The 21,433-nt window shown below is 38.3% G+C and overlaps 2 protein-coding genes across 2 annotated transcripts in view; both read left to right on the plus strand.

The window, feature by feature from the left end:
• The window catches only part of LOC121949347 (follistatin-related protein 1-like), a 30,579-nt gene extending 22,088 nt beyond the window's left edge, over positions 1-8,491 (plus strand). Inside the window, exons 7-11 of the mRNA XM_042495011.1 lie at positions 1,138-1,256; positions 1,651-1,763; positions 2,498-2,608; positions 3,441-3,535; positions 7,024-8,491. Coding sequence (XP_042350945.1) covers positions 1,138-1,256; positions 1,651-1,763; positions 2,498-2,608; positions 3,441-3,535; positions 7,024-7,065 — 480 coding nt within the window. The 3' untranslated portion in view covers positions 7,066-8,491. The remainder of the gene's footprint in view (positions 1-1,137; positions 1,257-1,650; positions 1,764-2,497; positions 2,609-3,440; positions 3,536-7,023) is intronic.
• A 2,618-nt stretch (positions 8,492-11,109) lies between these two features.
• On the plus strand, positions 11,110-20,756 carry LOC121949337 (leucine-rich repeat-containing protein 58-like). The gene is made up of 4 exons (XM_042495000.1): positions 11,110-11,815; positions 17,365-17,493; positions 17,636-17,913; positions 18,476-20,756. Exons 1-4 carry the CDS (start codon positions 11,358-11,360, stop codon positions 18,667-18,669), a joined length of 1,059 nt encoding a protein of 352 aa, XP_042350934.1. The 5' UTR covers positions 11,110-11,357; the 3' UTR covers positions 18,670-20,756.
• Positions 20,757-21,433: the final 677 nt, after the last annotated feature.

The following is a 21,433-nucleotide window of genomic DNA, read 5'->3' on the forward strand; positions in this document are numbered from 1 at the left end:
TTGTTTTTCTTCTAACCATAAACATATGCAGTACAATTTGAGAGTACAGTTACAACTAACTCTATATAGCATCTCATCATGGTCTCAAGGTCCACCACTGTTAGTGCCAAACTATTTCAATAGCCTTTGTTCAGTTGCGCGACAGAGCCAGTATTACAGGGCCTTTAGGTTAATAAGCAGCTCTGATGCTGATTCAATGTGAGCAATGAATACACATAAAGATGGATGCCAAAAATGACCACATGAAGAGAATATTTTCTGCTCCAACACACATTTAAAATATCACAAAAGAAGTACAGACTGTAAAAAAATAGGCAGTATTTGTGCCAAACTGATTGCACTCAGCATCTTTACAGGGTGACTGTCATCTCTTGGTGTTTTTGTTCCAGCGAGTTTATTGGTATTCTAGTCTGACCTAATAGGAAACAGTATTCATTTCTTTCAGAGTTCAGCACACACATATTCAAGAGACAAAGTGATCATAATATTATGTGAGCTATGCATACACCTGATTCTTTTTTTTAACCACAGCCATTGTGTAGCTGTGCACACATGCACAAATCTCATTTCCACATCACAGTTTGCCATAAATAAATATAAAAATGCCCTTAAAAATGTTGTAAAGAAAGTGCAATTTCAAAGACTGTGTCACATTTGTGAGGTTCTTCAAGGGTGCTAGAGCAACTGTCATTAGGCACAACTGTGGATATTTGTAGCATCCATACCAATAATTCCCCACGTTTCCGCAAGCCATTATCAGGGTAAAATTTCAATCATCATTATTAATTAACATCAAAAGAATGACCAATTCTTCGTTTATCGCAGTTGCGTTTAACTGACTTCAAAAAGTGTTTAACTGAACAATCATTAACGGTGTGATAAATAAAAATAATGATGAAATTCAGCACTTAAAAATAATTTAAAATTAAATGTGCCTTTGGTGTTTTTTTCCGAGTGCTTTGTAGCCTGCAAAAATAATAACAAAATCCATGAAATTGGCAAAAATACCTAAAAAAAAACCCAACGTATCCATCTCTTGACTCATATTTAATCTTGTGTAAATGGTTGTAAAAGATAACCGTAAAACTTTTATCATACAAAACTGTGTCTCTCCCATGTCTGTCCATGTTTGTGCAGTCGTACGACAACGGTGATTCTCAGCTGGACTCCTCAGAGCTGCTCAAATTCATCCAGCAAAATGACTCGGTTGTGGAGTTACAGTCATACGCAGACCAGGAGAGCAACAAGCTGCTCAGGTCAGTGTGTGTGTTTGTCAGTTTACATGCTTACATGACCGTGAATGATGGCAACATGGAGAAAAAACAGATCTGTTTGTATTCTTATTTTAAAAAAACTGTGCACATTTTCTTCTGTGGTAAAGCTTGTACATGCTGATCCATATCTGTATGCTTTGGTGCTATTTTAAGCTACGCAGCACAAGCCGTTGAACTCTTATCTAGCCAATGCAAACTTTACTGAAGCCTCCTGTGGGAGCCTGTGCTGGCATAAACACCTGTGCTCTATGGGATATAACACTCCAAACCAATTATTCTCTCCTTTGTATGCTTATTTTCTCTGCAATGTTCTGTTGCTACTGTATGAAGCAGCTTATATTTATTCAATGTTTGCGTGCATATCTGTTCTTCCCAGGAGCCTGTGTGTTGATGCCCTCATTGAGCTCTCTGATGAGAACGCCGACTGGAAGCTGAGTTTTGATGAGTTCCTCAACTGCCTGAAGCCTGGCTTCAATCCACCAGAGAAGAGTGAGCTTAAATTGACAGTTTGTGTACTGGGATATAATGCAACATAAAGTAACACACCAGTAGATATGGTATGGATTCACTGACATAAGCTCAGTCAGGCAGTTGTGACATCCAGCATCTGTAGAAATCAGATTGCTTTTCTTAATAGTTTGAGACACAGCGTTTTAATTTCAGTCTGCTCAGTCATGTGATGCAGATTTATCTGGGATAAAGTTCACAGGAAGCAGAGGCAGAGCTTTGTACTAGAAAAAAAAACCATTAGAGCACTGAACTCCGGAGAGGACACGCACACGCACACACACACACACACACACACACACACACACACACACACATTTGATTGTGTAATTGTGTTTAGAAATTCCAGGTTTACCACAGATTCAGGGCCCCTTTGGTCATGAAAATATGACTTTAAAGCCTGCAAAAGAATTATACACATCTTAAATGTTTTGGAAATGTCTTGAATTTATTTATTTCTCAGACACAAGTCCATAAGTTTTGCTTAGCGTGGGTGTTAGTGGATTTGCTGACTTTTGATTAGTAAGCTCAAAACTCGCCAAAGGCATGTGAGTTTAAAATGAAGCCACTGGATGGATGATGTGGCATTTTGAAATGCTGACGAGTCTTGGTCATGGAAATTGATTACAGTGTGCAATGCTGTTTCTATTATCATTCTGCTACAGTCTATTATCTGTGGTCTGGGGTGAATAGTTTGGCATGTGTCTTTTCTGCAGAATGTGCCTTGGAGGATGAGACATATGAGGACGGAGCAGAGACCCAGGTAGAGTGTAACCGCTGTGTTTGTGCATGCGGCAACTGGGTCTGCACAGCAATGACCTGCACTGGTGAGTTCAACTACTGGAGATGGTCTTTATGCTACTTTAATGATCATTGTATTCACATAGACATTATAGACAGTATATTATATATAGTTGGTAGCGATCAGCACACACACAGTTTGGAAAAGCATACAGAAGACGACATGAATGCTAAGCAATGTATTGCTGTGGATGAGGGTCAGCAATAATGTATTTTAGCTACCCAATAAAAGTCCCACCTAAAATAATAAATATCAGTCTAAGCTGTATTGAGTATATTTTGGCTACTTTACCTTTCTGTCAGATAGCCTGTTTCAACAGAAAAGAAATAATGTGTTACTTGCTCTCTTCAAAGCCAGACCAGATCAAGAAAAACTGTGATTTAACATTTCTAAACACTTATGCTGCTTGTCTGTCTCTTCCTTGAACAGTTACTTTGCTGTTGACTTTTGTTTTTAAAAGACTTATATGGATTCACCAGAGTCACACAATAACGCAGTGATAGACCAGCAGTGTTCAGTGAGCTAAAATTACTGTTTTTGTCAATGGAGTCTGGTGGCTTTGGTATGAGCTGTCTGACAGGGGTTTAGGTGGTGAAAATACTCTACATTTAGTGTACACTTGAACTAATGTTGACTTTTTTAGATAGCTGAAACACATTTTGTTGTTGACCCTCATCCACAGGAATACATTGTTTTAACTCCCAGACTCCGGTCTGCTTCTCCAAACTGGGGGCGTGCCAACATACATCTACTGTAGATAAAACACTGAGTATGGATAAGTAATCCATACAACTCCATGTCAAAAAATTCAAACTGTCCCTTTAAGACCATTTTTAACCATTTTTTCTTCTGTCCAGACAAAACAGCAGCTGTGGATGAGTCAGCAGATGCTGGAGCAGAGATGACTGAGGAGGAGTGGAACCTCCGTGTGGCTGAGCTCAACAAGCACCAGGTCTGATTTTCCACTCTAAAAACACCTGTAAACAATCATAAATGCAATGTACTCGTCATTAATAATGTCAGCATATGTCAGAATCAGAAGTACAGTACATCCAACTGTTTCACAACAGGACATATCACCTGTCACAGTTTTTATAGTGCATTTCAAAGCCCCATCCCTGCCCACTGTTCATACGATTCCACTTGGTTATAAGGTCCATGAAATATCACTGACATGAGCCACAGCCCAGGTGTCTGCTTTCAGCATCCTTTAGCATATAACCTTGATTACGTGCAATGTGTTTCTGGACAAAGAGCATTTGAAACAAACTGCTCAGCCAGCACAAAGCAGTTCACAGAGGAATTGGTAGGTGTAAATTTTTATGTGACTGTGTACCAACTTAACATAGCTCAGTGCACCAGGGTGTCAGCAGCTTTATGACTGCTGGCTTGAAAAGAGAATCAATATCAAAAGCTGGGGAATAAAGAAATGTTTTCTAAATTAGGTCAATAAAACTTTGAAATGGCTGTGGATAAGAAATAGAAGGCAGATGGCAGAATAAAATGATCACCAACATTTCCGTTTGGTTTTCATTATAGACTGTAGAAGGATAGGAATGTCCTCTATTAAGATTTTGTGTGGCTGATTGAGAGTCATCAAGTTTATAGTCTGTAATTTGTAAATTATAGGTTGCTTCAATTAGAAAGGCCAACATTCTCTAGCAGCCTTAAAGGGAAACTTAATCAACTTTGAGCATCACAATCTTTGTACAGGTGGTGGTATTTTTAAAAAAGTGGAATTAAGCCTTTTGTAGCTCAAGAAAGAGCTTTGAGAAGTCTGTTAAATACCTGAAATTATGTCATTTGAGTAAGTGTTAGTTTTTGCTGAAGACTACAAGTCTAAACATTAACAAAAAGCTGTGTGTGCGTGTGTGTGTGTGTGCGTGCGTGTGTGCGTGCGTGTGTGCGTGCGTGCGTGCGTGCGTGTGTGTGTGTGTGTGTGTGTGTGGAGTTATAGAAAGTGTGGACAGCTGCAGTGGTTGCTCCGGGCTGTGGCTGTTTGATTCTGTTGCGAAATGCAGCCAATCAAAAAGCTGGGGACATTTTAACTTTAAGCGACAAATTGAAGCCAGAAAATACCCACAGCCATGCAGTGAACAGAGTCCTGTGAATCCTTTCACAGCTTGACGACACTTATGTGTCCAACAAATCTTAGTAGAAGTAGTGACGGTGTAACACAGGCAACCTATGTGGTATCTTAGTTCATGACAGTGGCTCACAGCAGATGTCCTGAACCTGTGCGGCCCTCAGTCATATGCTGGCTCTCGAAATTTGCACTCAGGCCTCAAAACTTTGAGAACCCCATAAGACTGCTTAGTGAGGTACTCTTTCAATTATATAGTCTAGTATGAGGAAGAGCAATGATAGGAACACTAGGCAACAAAAATGCGGAAAAGGGCTTGGTATCACTAAGAACATGTTGTTCAAGGCAGCAAAAACAGAAAAAACACACACAAAAAGAAGTTCTGGAGCCTTCCCACACAACAAATTAAGATGGTATTCATTATAGTGCTGCATTGAGCTCATAAGTTCAAGTACGTGCACTTGTGAACATGAAGCTGCCAGGAAATTTCCTCTTACGAGGTTGTAAATACCACAACAGGACTCCTATTGTGAATATGGTAAACACGACCTCATTTGACTGCAGCATAGCACCTCCGCAGACAAAGAATAATCATCTAGAACTAAGTACTAAAGTCTGTCCTGACATCCTCTGGAACTTCCACATTCATAAAATATTTCTGTAGCATTTCTGCTCGCTTGCTTATTTGTGTAAATGAGGGCATGAGGTTCACAAGGTAGGACGAGGGCTCTGGCTTGAGGCCATGGCTGAGTCAGCGAGGTCATGTACTCTGTACTCCAGAAGGGCAGCTTGTAATGCCAGTGTAAACAAATGTGGCTCTGTGGGTACAAGTTTGGTGTCACCAGGTGTATGCTAAATTCAGTCACAAGAACAAGGACCTTGCTTCAGAATACATTATGCTTTTAATCAATAAAGCAAGTGATATGGATTCTTTAAAAAATCCTTAAAGGGATAGTTTTTGAAGTGGGGTTGCATGGGGTACTTAATCATAGACAGTATATTGCATACAGTAGATGTCGGTCGGTACACCTCCAGTTTGAAGAAGCAGACAGGATTCTGACATTGAAGCTAAGCAATGTGCTGCTCTCAGCCATCTAAAAAAGTACCACTTAAAAAAATCAATATCAGTTTAAGTGTGCGGTTTATTGAGAGTATTTTCACTGCTTCAGCTTAATGTCAAAAAGTGATTTCCAACTGGAAAATGACTGTACACTGCTCTCTTCAAAGCCAGACTCCATTGAGAAAAACAGTAATTTAACATCGCTGAACACAGTAGCTGCTGGTCAGTGTCGACGAGTAACTAGTTACATGTGACTAGTTACAGTAATTAAATTATAAAATAAATGAAATTGCTATCAGTTACAGTTACTGAGAAAAAAAAAACATATTACAGTTACTAATCAAAATGTTGATGATGACAAAGGGATTATAAAAAATAATCTTTTCATTAAAAAGTTAAATAAAACATTTATTCTGTTGCTTTACATCTTTTCACCATGCAGGAATGCCTTCTTTTGGCATATTTTTGCACAATACGAGTCAGTAAAAGCTGTTGTGACAAATCTGAAGACAACATTTATGCACTCTGTTTTTAGGTTATTTCAGCTTTATTATCCTGTATAAAAAATGTCGGAAATGTAATGTAAAAGTAATGAAATGTAATACATTACATTACTTTGATGAAGTAAATGAAATAGTTACATAAATGATTACATTTTTAACAGAGTAGTAATCCATAACAAAAGTAACCTTCCCAACACTGCTGCTGGTCTTCTGATGCCTCAGTCTGTTTGTTTGTTTGTGTTATTGTGTGACTTTGGCATTTTAAAGGGCTGGTTCGGATTCACCAAAGTCACGCAATTACACAAACTTACTAACTGATCAAAGCAGCAGTAGACCAGCAGATTCCCTATTCAGCTTAAATGACTGTTTTTTCTCAATGGAGTCTGGTGGCTTTGACGAGATCATAGATGGGAACATGAAGCTTTCTGACAGAAAGGTAAAGCAGAGAAAATAGTCCCAATATAGCATACAGTTGAACTGATCTCTTTAGTTTTTTTTAGGTTTTTTTTTTGTTTCTTAAAAGATTTTTTGTTGTTGACCCTTGACCCAGCAGTAATTTGCTTAGCTTCCATGTCAGACTCTAGCCTCCTTCTCCATAGGGCCGTGTTGACTGACATCTACAGTATGTATTAAACTGACTATGGATAAGTACCCAATACAGTCCCAGTTAAAAAAATCTCAAGAATAGATTTTTTTTAAATGCTTATGCAAATATGTACTCACATCATCATAAGTTCAGCATGTTTAATTATGCACTATATCTCACTCAAATCTTTACATTGTTTGAAATACAGGAAACAGTGGAGAAGATGAAGGCCAGCACAAAGGAGGCCTAAATAAGGACGCAACGAAGGAGAGGATGCACGTCATCACCCTTCCTCCATACTTGATTTACCTTGCGGCCATGTGTTGTTATTAGACTGACTTTTTCATGTTTCTCTGCTATGTTAATTATTATACTTTTTATTTTTTACAATGTTTAAGTGTTTGTGTTGATGTCTGTTAGATTCAGGGGCCATCAAAGAGTATTATAGGATTCCCTTGTGTTCAGTACTGTCATATTTGATTGTATTACTGCGCCTCTACACTAGCCCCGGGGCTATTTTTACTACAATTCTTATATTTTTTACAGTTATTATGAAAAAACAAGTCAAGTTCTCACTGTCTAGGATTTAGGAAGTCATTGTTTGAGAAGGTGGTGAAGTAAGGGGCGTGGAGAATCCACCTGTTGAAATGAGGGAGCTGTCAGCGTACAGAGAATGCTGGCTTCTTGACACCTGATGCAGCATTTTTCTTTACACTCTCATAAGTTTTACGGTCAGCAGCTTGGTTGAAGAAGCTGGGATAATAAGAGGGTCGTGATTTTGTTGCTATTCAGAACTGCCACAGTAGGCCACTACTTGACCAATGCACTTCTCTTTCTTGCTTTCTTAGGCTTTAGTTTATCACAAGCCTGAATTTTGTTTGTATCTTACTGCTAAAGTGATCATTTTGCTGCAAAATAGTTTGCTTCTATGTACAGTTGTTATTGGCTTGAGTTGGAACACATCTTGTTCCCATGTTATGCTCAGGCAAGTCTCTCTGGTGCTTTTTTTTTCTTGGTTTAAACATTTCTCTGTCTGTGTCAAAGAGACAAAGACAGAGTGGTCCAGCTTTCAGTCTGCACCCAGGTGAGACCTGATCTTTGAATATAGCATGATGAAAAACTGAAACCAAAGTCTTGATGAAGTGTTTGAATGATGTACAAAAATTCTCCAGGTAAAACATTACTCTGGACCCAGCAACAACACTATACCTGTGCTTTCAATATCACTCTAACAGAAGGACTAGCCTCACTGTCAGCTAAAGTAGCATAGACGCATCAATAACTGGGTGCATATAAATTGTGTGTGTGTGTGTGTGAGAGATTGTGTGTATGGATGTGTGTGCGAGTAAAATGTGATGCTGAGAGTAGTTTGTTAAATGTGTTTAATTGTTAAAATCCTGCATCTAAATTGGGAGGATTGACAATAAAAATCAGTGCCTTAGACCTGCAAAAAGTATAGGTCTCTACTTTGCCTGCACGTTGGCTGCGACGCCACGTGGCATAGAGAGAGTGAGTGTGCTTTGCTGAAGTTTAGCGGTAAACTAGTGCTTTGTCACTCTATCCATGATAAATGTCCGTGTGAAAGTTGCATTACTAGGCTAAATCTTTGTATTCCACTAAAAGTGCAGAGACTGTAAGGAATATGTATGTATGCCAATAAAGCCCATACACCACAACGCAGTTTTGTTACTTTGTACATGTGCTTGTGTCTGTCAAGTTTTAAATTTGATATACTGTGGGCAAAAGAGAGAAGCTTCCCTTTGAGAATAATAAATAACTTCTGACTTAAAAAAAATAATTAAAAGAAGCCTGAAATCACATCAAGCTATTCCTTCTAATATATATTGATGGGAACACATCAACAAATATTCAAATATGCTAAAAATGTCCCTTCAATATATTGTTAAAAAAAATATAAAGAAAAAAATGTTTTATTTTACAACAGGCAATCATGCACTGCTGTCTGAAATCACTGGTACTATATCATAAATGAACTTAAAAAACTACCGATATTATTACTAACGTTTCTGATATTACAGTGTACTGCAGTTCTGCATGTGGCTTCCTCATTTTCATATGTGTTAAACAGAGAAACTAGGAAGTTATATGAGTGTTGCAAAGGCTGTATCACTGATGAATGTAATAGTGTTTGTAAAATGTTAGTATGTCATAAAAGAGGTCATAAAAAAAGTTTTATCATATGTCTTAAAGAAGTTACAGTGTGTGCACTTTCCCTGTGCGGTCCTCAATCATAAATGCCAACTCTCGACTATTGGACACTCTCCTTTGACTGCCAGTGTAGTTTAAAATTCAATATTCTTGTTATTACCTATCAGGCATTGCATGGTAAAGCCCCTAGGTACATTTCTGAATTGTTGTGCCCATAAAATGGCTTTAAGTCTCTCTGGTCAGCTAATCACTGTGTACAGGATGTTTCCAATCCCAGATTAAAAGGACAGCTAATTTGTTGTCTTTCCTCTAAATTTTAAAAACTGCTTCTGTGTGGTGGCGGTTTAGAGATTAATTCAAAACGTGAGAACTTGTCTTAAAGAGATGCCTTTTATCGCAATATCCATGTTCACATAGAGGAAAGAAGTTAAGTTACCAGTACTTGGACAGACAGACATGCGTCACAACATCCCTAGTTCTCACTGTTACCATTTGCCTTTTACACACAGTATTTTGTCCGGTCCTCCAGACCTTTGTCTGGTCTATTTCTGTTTACTGTGAACTGAAAGCACAAGTGAGAAACTCACAACTCAGCTTCTGTAATAACTTGCTTTTGTGTCTCTGTTTCTGTGTAACACAAATATAGACACACATGGTCCCTTTGGCCTCCTGAGTTGATAAGGCCACAGAACTGCCAGTACATTCTCACATTAATATTCACATTAACTGACATTTTTAAAAACAAAAACATATAAAAACTAATTCTCTTGCTTTACTTACCCATTTTGTTATTCTTTTGGTGTGTTTTTTTTTGTATTGAGAAAACTGCAAAAGACTTGCAATGTACGTACATTTGATTTTGGTTTGACTTTTAAATAACATGTAGGTGATATCACAAAAACAGTATTTTATCATTTGTTGTCTCTCTCTCTGATCGACATGGAGAGACTAATGCATGCTTTTAAAACTAGCAGGCTAGACTACTGTAACGCTCTCCTTTCTGGTCTATCAAAGAATACAATTAATCAGCTTCAACTAATTCAGAATTCTGCAGCACAAGTTCTTAATAGGACCAGAAGGAGACCACATATTAAGCCTGTTTTAAAAACTTTAGCTGGCTGCCTGAAAGTTTATTTTAAATTTATTTTATTAGTTTATAAGGCACTGCATGGCACTGCACCAGACTAAATTTCAGTGATGCTTTTAGCTTATGAGCCATGAAGGCCCCTCAGATCCTCGGACTCTTTATTGATACTTTTAAACATATACTAAAAACCAATCCTTTGAGCATGGCTTTTATTTAAAAGCCTGTGTTCTTGTTTTTGTTTCCTCTGTCAAACAGGTTGAATTGCATTCAGTTTGCTTGAAATGTGCGATATAAAAAAATTTGATCGACTGATTGATATGCTGTAGGTTTAAGTAAGGGCCAGTGTCATAATGCAATATCGGGTTTATCACAGAAACAATAGAGTTTCAGCTGGTCTAGTTGGCACAAAGCCTATTTCCACATACTGTTTAGTCATTTGACAGTCACACTTTATCATATCTTATGAGTATGTGTCATGCTTTGATAACAAAATCTTAACTAGTAACTAAAGTAGTTGCAAACAGTGCCTCAAAGCTGCACGTCTTCAGTAAATCTCACTATCTATGTCGAGAATTTGCCCTTTTCTTCCCTCTTACAGTGACATGAACAGAATAATGTCAGTCATATGGACAGATCTGAATTCAGTGGGAGGAACCAGTCTGTTCTGTACCTTTTTCTCATGCTATGCACATCCATGTCAGCAGAGAATTGCATAATGTAACAGAGGAGGGGCGTTGCATAATGGAAGACCGCTCTGTTGGCACTTGGCATCATGGATCGTCGACCTCGATTCTACCTTTGTTGCAAAACTGGAAAAACAGCGCAATGACAAATAACAACGTAAGAGTGTGTCGATATAAAATGCAAATAAACTGCAGTAACGCTGCTACAATCGCCTTAATTAATACCATTGTAGGATGACAGACTGGGAGATGAACCAATCAGCTAAGGTGTGGGCGGGGCCAGTGCAAGAATCAGCCAATCGCTAAACTTGGAAGTAAATGTTCCTGTCAAAGAACAGCTGCATTGTAGGCGAGCAGCGACACGGGACTCAATGTTGCCTCATTTAGCCACAGTAGCAAATCCTCAGTACTAAATTTGTGACCTAGATTTTCACTAGAGATGTGGTTAAGTGTTACAGGCGGGCGTGTAGACGTATTTCTTTTCTTCGTGTCCAAAAAGGACAAGTCCTGGAGCTAACTCGCGGCGTATTGGGGCGTTCAGCCTACAGCAAAACTTCTGCAAAGACTTTATTCACACTTTAAATTCACGCAAAAATCGCCAAAATGGAGCTTCACGAAGGTGCAGCTGCAACCGGAGACAGCGTGCTGGACTTCTCCCGTTTGAATCTGAACACTTTTAGCGTTGAAGGCATGAGCGAAGAGAGGAAAAGGGACACCAAACAGCTCTACCTGAACTACAACCGACTACCCTCGCTACCCGCGGCGGTCAGCCTTTTCTGCAACCTCGAGTTTTTGGACATCAGCAACAACGGACTGTCGGCCATCTGTGAGAGCGTTACGCGGCTGACCAGGCTGAAAACACTCATAGCCAAGAACAACCGCCTGGACGAGTTTTCGCTGCCGAAAGAGTTTGGCTCTCTGCAGCTGGAGGTGTTGAACTTTAGTGGGAACCGATTTGAGGAGATCCCGCTTCAGTGTATGAAACTGCTGCGTCTGCAGTCGCTGTCGCTCGGCGGAAACAGACTGAAAAGTATACCTGCAGAGATAGAAAATTTAACCAGGTAAGCCATGGAGGGACAACGGTTTGCAGGGTTAATGATTAGTTGACTTGACACAGTTGCTAAAAGTCCGAATGAGTCGGGTCCATTACAACGTTACTCACATACGGTCTCTTTATAGCTAAAAGTTGGCATATCGACAGTACTCTATATATAGATACAAATAAATCACCGTAATGGATTGAGTGGAGACAAATAAGGCAACCGAGCTTCATTATTATTTTTGGTAACGTTATTAGGATTAAATTATCGAGTTTATAGTAATGAAATTGACCGGTGTCGATGTAATTTCTAACCGGTGTTTTTTTCAGTTGACTGGCACATACCATGGAACCCGAGTGCTGTTGCTGTGGTTACCGAGGCATTCTGGAACTTTTAACTGACAACCAGACCACCAGCTAATCAGAAATGAATATTTAAATTAGAGCTGAAAAGATTTGTTGATTATTGGAGTCATCAACCGACAAAAAATGAGTTTTGATAAGTAATTAATCTGCTCAAGTCAATTTCGAAGCAAAATGATGTCCGGCTTCTCTTTGTCGTATTTGACAAACTGTTCAGCTGAGATGATAAGTCGAATAATGATAACCGAGCAAAGGGATTTTTGGTTCTATAAACGTTCTTAGAATGTTATAATGCAACGTTCCAGTTACGTTTTCAGCTGCACGTTTTCTTTTAGTTCCCAGAACGTTCTTTCTAAAGGCAGTGTAACGTTTTTATTTTTTATTTTTTATTCTTAAAACGTTCTTTGAATAGTATAATGCAACCAGTGCAATGTTTAAGTAACATTTTCAGCCTCAAGTTTTCTTTTAGTTCCCAGAACGTTCTTTCTAAAGGCAGTGTAACGTTCTCTAAAAACATCCTAAACATGTTTGGTTATAACCTTCTAAAATGTTTTTAATAATATGGTTAGAACAAACCCAAATAGCAATTTTCTATTCTTAAAACGCTCTGTGAATAGGATAATGCAATCAATGTTTAAGTAACATTTTCAGCCACAAGTTTTCGTTTAGTTCCCAGAACGTTCTTAAAGTTCGGCTAACATTAAAAAGAAAAAAAAATGTTTTTTTTTTTCTTTTATTGTTAACATATCACATTATATTACATTTTCATAAAAAATGGTCTGTAATATCAGTCGTCAATAACATGTTCTGAATGTTTCTCTGAAAATGTTCACCCTTTGTTCCGATGTAACATTGTGGGAACGTTATATTAAACAAACATCTTATGATCTGTCACCTCTCAACATCACCAAAACATCCTAGGAATTTTGCAGTTATAACGTTACAGCTTAGTCAGCATTTAACCTTATAGGAACATTATTTAAAAAGATTAAACATCCTTAAACATTTGAACATTTGATTAAAATGTTTTCTTTACAACATTATTGCAACTTGAAGGTAACGTTAGCCTATGCTGTGGGAACACTCCCTGCTAGCTGGGATAGCAGATCAGCAAAAGGTTAATGTCAACTATTTTGATAGTTAATTAATCATTTTATGGTGTTATTTGTTCTGGACTGAGCAATTTGGACACTAAAATTGGCAACCTTCACACATTTGTGACAGTTTATAGACCAAATGATAAGCTGCAACAATAAAACCATCCAGTAGTAGAAAATTAATTGCCAACTATTTTGATAATTGGGATTTTTATTTTTTTTCTAATATTGCATTGCAGAAACTTAAAATAATGGGTAACTAAAAAAACAGAATGCCTCTTGCATTGACATCACCAAAAAGTTAAGTTTTATCTTACAATAAATATTTGAAAAATAAAATCCCCCCTTACCTTAAGTAATTTTTGTCCTTCAGTATTTGAAACTGTAAAATTAGTGCTTAATTTCATTCAAAGCCCACTTGCCTGCAGCTGTTTGGGAGACTGTTTAAGTTTTGGAGTCTTTGTTGGATAAAAGAAGCAATCTGAAGACGTCCCTTTGGTCTCTGGGAAATTGTGTTGAGAATTTTTCACAATTTCTTGACATATGACTTGACATTTTTTAAAATAAATAAATGAAATATTTAGAGTTAAATTACTTATCGTGAAAATAATCAACAGATTAATCTTTAATCATCAGTCACAGTCCTACGATTGATTAATCAAACAATTGTGAAAATAATCAGCAAATGAATTGACAGTGAAAGTAATTATTAGTGGCTGTTTTCCATTAACTAGTACAGTGTAGTGAAAGAAGTAATAGGTCAGTGTCATTATGATAGACAAAATGCCTATAGTCCAGATTTCACTTATTCAGCGTTATCTCTCCAACCGTGTTGGCCTGAAACCAAACAGGCCCTACAGTTGTTTACTTTGTAGAAGTTTATCTTGACATTTAAAACATGTGCTGCTTTCTTGGTTTGCATGTCAGACTCATTTTTTTGGTGCATTTGTGCCATATGGAACGCTTTTAATCCCTTTTAATTAGTTGTGCCATATAAAGTGCCGTAAAACCACTTTAATCACACTTCACCTACTATTCTGCATGAGTCAGAAGAGTTGACCCACTTTTTTAACCTGGCAACAACATTTCTAAACCAGTTTGCAGCAATTTACAGTCACACCCAGGTGGCAACCTGGATGATTTTTGAAAATGTCATTTCTCTATGATCAGTTTTCTCTCCTTTTTTAAATGTTGTTAATTTGATGGGTTCAGTGGTATTTACCAGTTAACTGCTGCTTTTATGCCTGTGAGAATGTGTCATGTTTATTTCCTGGCAGTTTTTCCTGTAAACATCATGATTCATGGAGTTCACTGCAAATTTGGCTGCTCTGTTCCAGTAACTAGCTTGGCCTGGTTTTGGTGACGTGCAAACAAGAAAATTAGTAATGTTGTGGAATATTTTTTAAACACATTGATGATTATAATGAAATGCATCAAGAGATTAAAGAAAAATGAAGCAAACAAAGGTGGAGACACTGCTATATTTGTGTCGCTATATGTGGCGCCACAAAAAAAACAAAATTAACACAAAGTGCACTGTGTCAAAACAGCAACAGTTGGTGTGTGCAGCAGTCATTTCATAGCATTCAGAAGATGTACGTTCTCTGTAAGACTGGAACAAACTGATAGAAAAGGAGGCCAGTCAAGGGGTCATTTCTATCTTATCACATCCCCGAGTTTAACAGTAGCAAGTTGCACAGTGACCCACTGCAAGGCCAAAGAGCAAACATGCACACTAACTAGTATGGTACTTTCAGTAGTTAGGTTAGTAGCAGACAGGACGTAAAAGGCCACTAAATATATCAATGCATGTGTCCAGCTCTTATACTTTTGATGATATCTTGATTCTCTATGTAGCCATTTAGCTCAAAAATGTTCCTTAAAGTGATCTTGGATGCTTTTTTACACTGACGTTTTAATTACATTACAGTGAGACCAAGTGTTATGTTTTTTGTCACCATAAGGTGATGGGTCAGATCATTTAGTAGCTTCATTTAACTTAAAATTACCTTTTTTTTTCTTCTGGTGTATTTGGAGGCACAAGTGCAGTCTGTGTCAGATTTGCCTTTTTAATAATAATTTAAAAAAAAAAAAAAAAAAAAAAGTTAAAAAAATGCATCCTTGAAAATGTGTGGGAACACTGCACACTGTTATGGCTTACTGGGACACTTGAATACAATACAGCCATCATCAAAGTTGAATTCTTTTCCCATACAAAAGCCCAATTTGCTTGGGATTTCGATACATTTCTAGAAATTGATCTCACTTTAAAATTCAATAGTACAAAACACTATTTCATACAATCTAAGCATGCATTGGTAAATTCTGTATATCTGTAAAACTTAGGAATAATATATGACGTCTCGATGTGTTAAAAAGGAAACCTCAGTGCCGTGTATCTTGGGTGGAATGGCCCAGAAAAAAGGCTTCAGTTTTGCTAACTTGTAAAAATTGTGAGCTTTTTATATTGTCCCTGGCACACACCATGGCCAACCATTCTCAGTCTCTGGTGGCTGATTTGTGTCACTGTCTGTGAGGACGTTGAGCGGACCCTGAATGTCTCAGTCCCCGTCACAGAGGGGGTTTGCTCAGTGCTCAGCCACCAAGGACAGTATAATGGTTTCCTGTCTCGCAGTCGCTGTGTCATCAGTTCCAGCAGGCAGATGGCCTGACAGCTTACTTTCGCTGACCAGCCATCCATTTCTCTCTACCCGTCTGTCTTTTTTACTCCCAATTACCCCCCTGTGTACTCCATATATCCATTAACCTACCAGGGTCCTTTGTTATCTTAATACAACAAACATGTACACATCAATGTTGTCGTTAACTAAACTTAGATGCAGTCATTTTCAGATCATTGCATATGTTTATTTTTGTTAAGAAGTAAATGTGTTCTACGTATAATCTTTGCACACTTAAACTTGTCTGAATTGATGATGCATAGATGTGTGCACTCTACAAACAATGATAATTTTGGACTTCTTTTTGAACTTCTGTCATTTGTCTTTTTGATCATTTGTAAGCGTGGTGGTGGCATTAACAAATTCAGACACAGAAATACAAGCACCTGCACACAACTGTAGCTCCTCAACATATAACCATACATCTTTAGCACCCCCCTGTGGAATATATTATGTCTTTTTTTATTTTATTTTTTTTTTTGCTATTGCAAAACTAGACCCTAACCACAAAAGCTTCCACCAAACCAGCAAAACACTTTACATCCCTGGCAAAGGCAAACAATTCTTGCAAAACTGTTCTCAAAAAAAGAGTTTTTGCTGCAATACAGTTAACACAATGCATCATTTAAGTAAGCTCATGAAGTATCAGCTACTCATTTGTGGTTAATGCCTTTTATGCACACATTTGTAGAAGAAAAAAAGTAAATCTTGCTAAATCATGCCTTCTTCATGGGTCTGGCTATAAATATTCATCCAAATCTCTCTGTCCAAATTTGGCTTTCATTGTTATCAAATCCTGTTTACCTGTGGCCGATTTTAAGTGCTCAAGCTCTGATTTGTGGGTGAACTCATTACCTAAAAGTGTTTTCACATGTGCCAATATGGAAATTAAATTGGTATAATAGTGTAACAATATAGAGATGAATGTTCACAGTTTTGTTAGAAGTGTGTTATTAAATTGTGAACTGAGAGTAAAGAAGAGTTTTCAGAGATTTCAGAGATAGTGCTTAAACTGTTGGTCTATAAGCATTCAGAAAAAAACTGTAACTTTGATGTTTTGAAACTTTGATGACCAGAGAAATTTCCTTTTATTACGTCTCTGCTCCTCATATATAAACATGGCTACTTTGACAAAACAGTAACTTTTATTACAAATGTTGAAGCTGATCTTCTAAAAACCAGGCATAGATAAAGTTAGTCAAAAAAAAGCAATGTTGTCTTCTTTTATGTAATTTATGGTGAAACGGAAGGCAAATTTTCAAATTTGTGGACAAAGTTCTTGTAAATTTGTAAATATAGAACAAAAATAACTAAAATATTATCTAAATCATTCTTACGCTGTACTGTGTACGCTTTGGTATTATGTGGGAATTGAGCTCAACATAGCAAACTCTTAATTAACTCCTTTTCTTCTCTTTTTTTCCTGTTAGTTTGGAGCTGTTGTATCTGGGTGGAAATCACATCACAGCCATTCCTCCCGAAGTGGCTAACCTGCCCTACCTCAGCTACCTGGTCCTCTGTGACAATCGCATCCAAAGTGTCCCCCCGCAGCTCACCAGGTACCTGCACATACACTACCACAGTGTAACCTTTAGTAAACAATATCCACATTACACGGAGGCCAGATGTGTGATTGCCCTGCATGTATCTGATAACTGCGTGCACCTGTAGTCATGGTTTGTTTTGGTGAAAACATTTCAGGCTCCACTCGCTGCGATCTTTAAGTCTCCACAACAACCTGCTCACTTACCTGCCGCGGGAGATCCTCAGCCTGGTGCATCTGCAAGAGCTCAGTCTCCGTGGCAACCCGCTGGTGGTGCGTTTTGTCAAGGAGATGACCTATGACCCCCCTTCACTGCTAGAGCTGGCAGGACGTACTGTCAAGAGCCGAAATATTCCCTACTCCCCTTGCGACCTCCCGTCAAACCTGCTGCGTTACCTAGACCTGGCCAGCAAGTGCCCCAATCCCAAGTGTGCCGGTAAGAGGCTGTGTTAGCATAATTTGAAGAAGACGCACAGAAAAAAAGTCAAGTTTTTTTTAATTTGATGAAATGTTAGGATTTCCCTTTTTGTCCAACCTTTTTGGCTTGTAACCCCTTAAATTGAGGAGTAAAATAGGCAGATTTTAAAAGGCAGTTAAAGAACTAAATGAATAAACTTTAAGAAAATATCAGAATAAAGGCAATAAAAGACAATTAGAAAATAAGACATAATATAGGAAGACGACATCACATCAGTGGGGATAAAACAAAGATAAGAAGATAAAAACAGATACAGAAGTAAATACATTTAAAACATGAAAGTAAGGTAAGAACAGGACATTAGAAGGATATGGTACGAGTAAATAAGTTATAATCTCTAATCAAAATGATTTTTGATGCAACTGAAGAAATAATGTCCATGTAAACGGAGCTGCTGGTGTAATATCTGTCTCTTGTTGCACGGTGTTGAAGTGTCCATCATCTGCATGGAATAATTCAAGTCACTGACCTGCCACTTGAACCCTGCTTTGTTTTTCCTGTCTCTCTCTTTATTCTCCAGGCGTCTACTTTGATTCATGTGTGCGCCAGATCAAATTTGTGGACTTCTGTGGAAAGTACCGGCTGCCCCTTATGCACTACCTGTGCTCTCCAGAGTGCACCTCTCCCTGCAGCTCCAACCCCCAGAGCGACGCAGAGTCAGAGGACGAGAGCAGCGTGCCCGCTTACCGCCTGCAGAGGGTGCTTCTGGGATAGTACGACAGGGAGGAGCCTCTGACCCTCTGGACAAGACCGGCCTTGTCAGTCTGTCACTGTGTTCAACTTTTTTACAGAGAGGAACTTGGCTGTCACACTTAAACTCACATACTCGCATCCATATCTCACACACAAACACACACACATGCACGCACACAAACAGTAATACTGTTGACATTCAGCTTCCTCCCGTGGTCCTGAAAACACATTCACTGCATTTAATGGAACTTTTCGCAGAGGAATCCATTGCCTCTCGCACCCCACATTACACTGCATAATATGAGTCAAGGACACCTCACATTTCCCATGTAGCCATGCAAATTCTGCAGTCTGTCATTCATTACTCCATCAAAGTGCAGGTCTCATGGTGGAGCATGTGAGGGCAGTAAAACTCAGTGAAGACTGAAAGAGCAGCAGGTTACTTTTCCTGTTTCAGGGCAGCAGACTTTACCTTTTATACAACACTTGGTGCTTTTTAGTAGCAGCAGAATATTATTCTACATTTTCTTAAAGATTGGATTTGAACAATATGTTTTTTTTGTCCAGCTACTGCTGACGCACAACCAGCTTTTGTTTAAAATTTCTCATACTAGATGAGCATCAAAGCTGCTATGCCAACCAGAAAAAAGGGGATTTAGTTTGTTTTACGCTAAAGTAGTCTAAATTGACTGAGTACAATGTGTGAGATGGCCTTATTTACACTGTGTGTGTTTCTGCTCGGGTAAGGTTTCGTGCAGGTACGCTGTCACACACAATATTAAAAGATCTACGTTATCTGGTTTTGTAAGAAGGGTGTAGCTGCAGAGCTCTAGGTTCAAGACCCTCAAGCTTGGAGATCAAAGTCTGACATTGTGTACGCACGTCAGAGACAATCTTGAGGATACAATAGCATGCAAGGAAGATAAACTAGGAAAAAATGAATATTAAATAACCAAATAAATAAGCAATAACCCCTGTAAACACCTGGTGACTGTCACACCCCCCTTTCATCCCTGCACCTTGTGAAAATCATGTTTTTACAAATTTTTTGGACATTAAACTATACTGAGTAGAATTACCAGTTGGAAATCGCTGCAACAACACCTATTTTTCCACCTTAATAAACACAAAAACTCACGTGATCTTCCACCATGGGCTCGAGGCTGGGGCTCTGCAGTGTGACCCTCATTGGTTTTTGTCAGCACCACAGTCATTACACACCAGCCTTAAACATGTTTGTCAAGATGGCATGGTTGTTTTAAATCGATTCAGACTATGAGTTACGTGAGTATGTGGAAGAAAGTTTGTCTAGGCTTACTTACAGGAAGCTGACGTGGGGCGGACCAGGGAAAAACATTCACTGTGTTCACACAGAAACAATAGCTATTCAGCGAAAAACAGTGGCGGCCTTCATGTTTATGTTCAGGGCTGTTGGTTTTCTCGGGGCACAAGAGTTTATTTTGTGTGAATGGAGCCTGCAGTCAGATATTTCTTTCAGAATTGTTTTTTTTTTTAGACAGAAACTGTCATTTCTAACAGGAAATGGCTGTTTCTGTTCCTGGTTACATCTCTGCTTCGTCTTCCTTCTCGTGTGGAAAGCTGTGAGATTTTAAAGCCTCTCTGACAGGTTGTATCCATTAGTGAGGAGGAAAAACTCCCCCCCGGCTTCACATTAGACCTTAATGTTTAGAAAACAGAAGACCGCTTCTCTATGTTACAGTAATCTCTACTAGAGCATTTAAGTGCCTTACTAATGGTGACTTCTAACGCAGTGAAACTGAGTTTGAAGAAATGTGATATATGTACCCTGAAATGTGACAAGATTAACATTACGAATTCTAAAGTCATTTTTTGAGTGATTTTTGTACTCATCAGCTAACAGCAGTAAAAATAACCTTTTTATAACAAAATGAGATGCTTTTATAGAAATCCTTTTTCAAATGTTAAACACTAGGGTATGTATTTAAATGACATACAGAATAGATGGCACTTAAACAGAAAATATATTGAGAGATATTAATTGTATTTACTTGTACCCAATTCAGATAATGTAAGTAAACTGTACAGGATATAATAACAAAAATAAAGACAGATTGTAATATCTTTCAAATGTGTTTATATTGTCACCTTTTGTGATACGATTAAAGCTGTGAGTGTTGAAGGTGAATGAATGTGGAAAACTTTTTCATGTTACAATTTAAGCTTTTTATGCCTCTGTGCCGCTGACAGCCATGGCTGGAGGCATTATGTTTTGGGGTTGTCCGTCCATACGTTCAGCCATCCCATTCTCGTGAATGTAGTATCTCATGAACACCATGAGAAAATGTCTTCAAAGTTGGCGCAAATGTCCTCTTGGACTCAAGGACTGATTAGATTTTGGTGGTCAAAGATCAAGTTCACTGTGAATCTGTCTTATTCTTGGGAATGCATTATTTTTATTTATAAAGCCCATTATCCCAAAACACAGTTTGCCTCAGAGGGCTTTACAGCATACAACATTGCTCTGTCTTTAGACCCTCACATGGCAAAACTCCCCCAAAAAAACCCTGTAACAGGGGAAAAAATAGAAGAAACCTCACGAAGAGTGGCTGAGGAGGATCCCTCTTCCAGGACGGAAAGATGTGCAATAGATGTCGTAGATAACTTAAATTACGATAATTACAAAAAAAGGAAGGGAAAGAGAGAGGGGGACAGATGCACAGCAATAACGATAAAAATAACATGTCATATAACAATAGTGATAGGTGTAAAATTACTAAATGCACTATCATAGCATGTGATGTCA

The sequence above is a fragment of the Plectropomus leopardus genome, chromosome 10, assembly GCF_008729295.1.
Source record: "Plectropomus leopardus isolate mb chromosome 10, YSFRI_Pleo_2.0, whole genome shotgun sequence".
NCBI lineage: Eukaryota > Metazoa > Chordata > Actinopteri > Perciformes > Serranidae > Plectropomus > Plectropomus leopardus.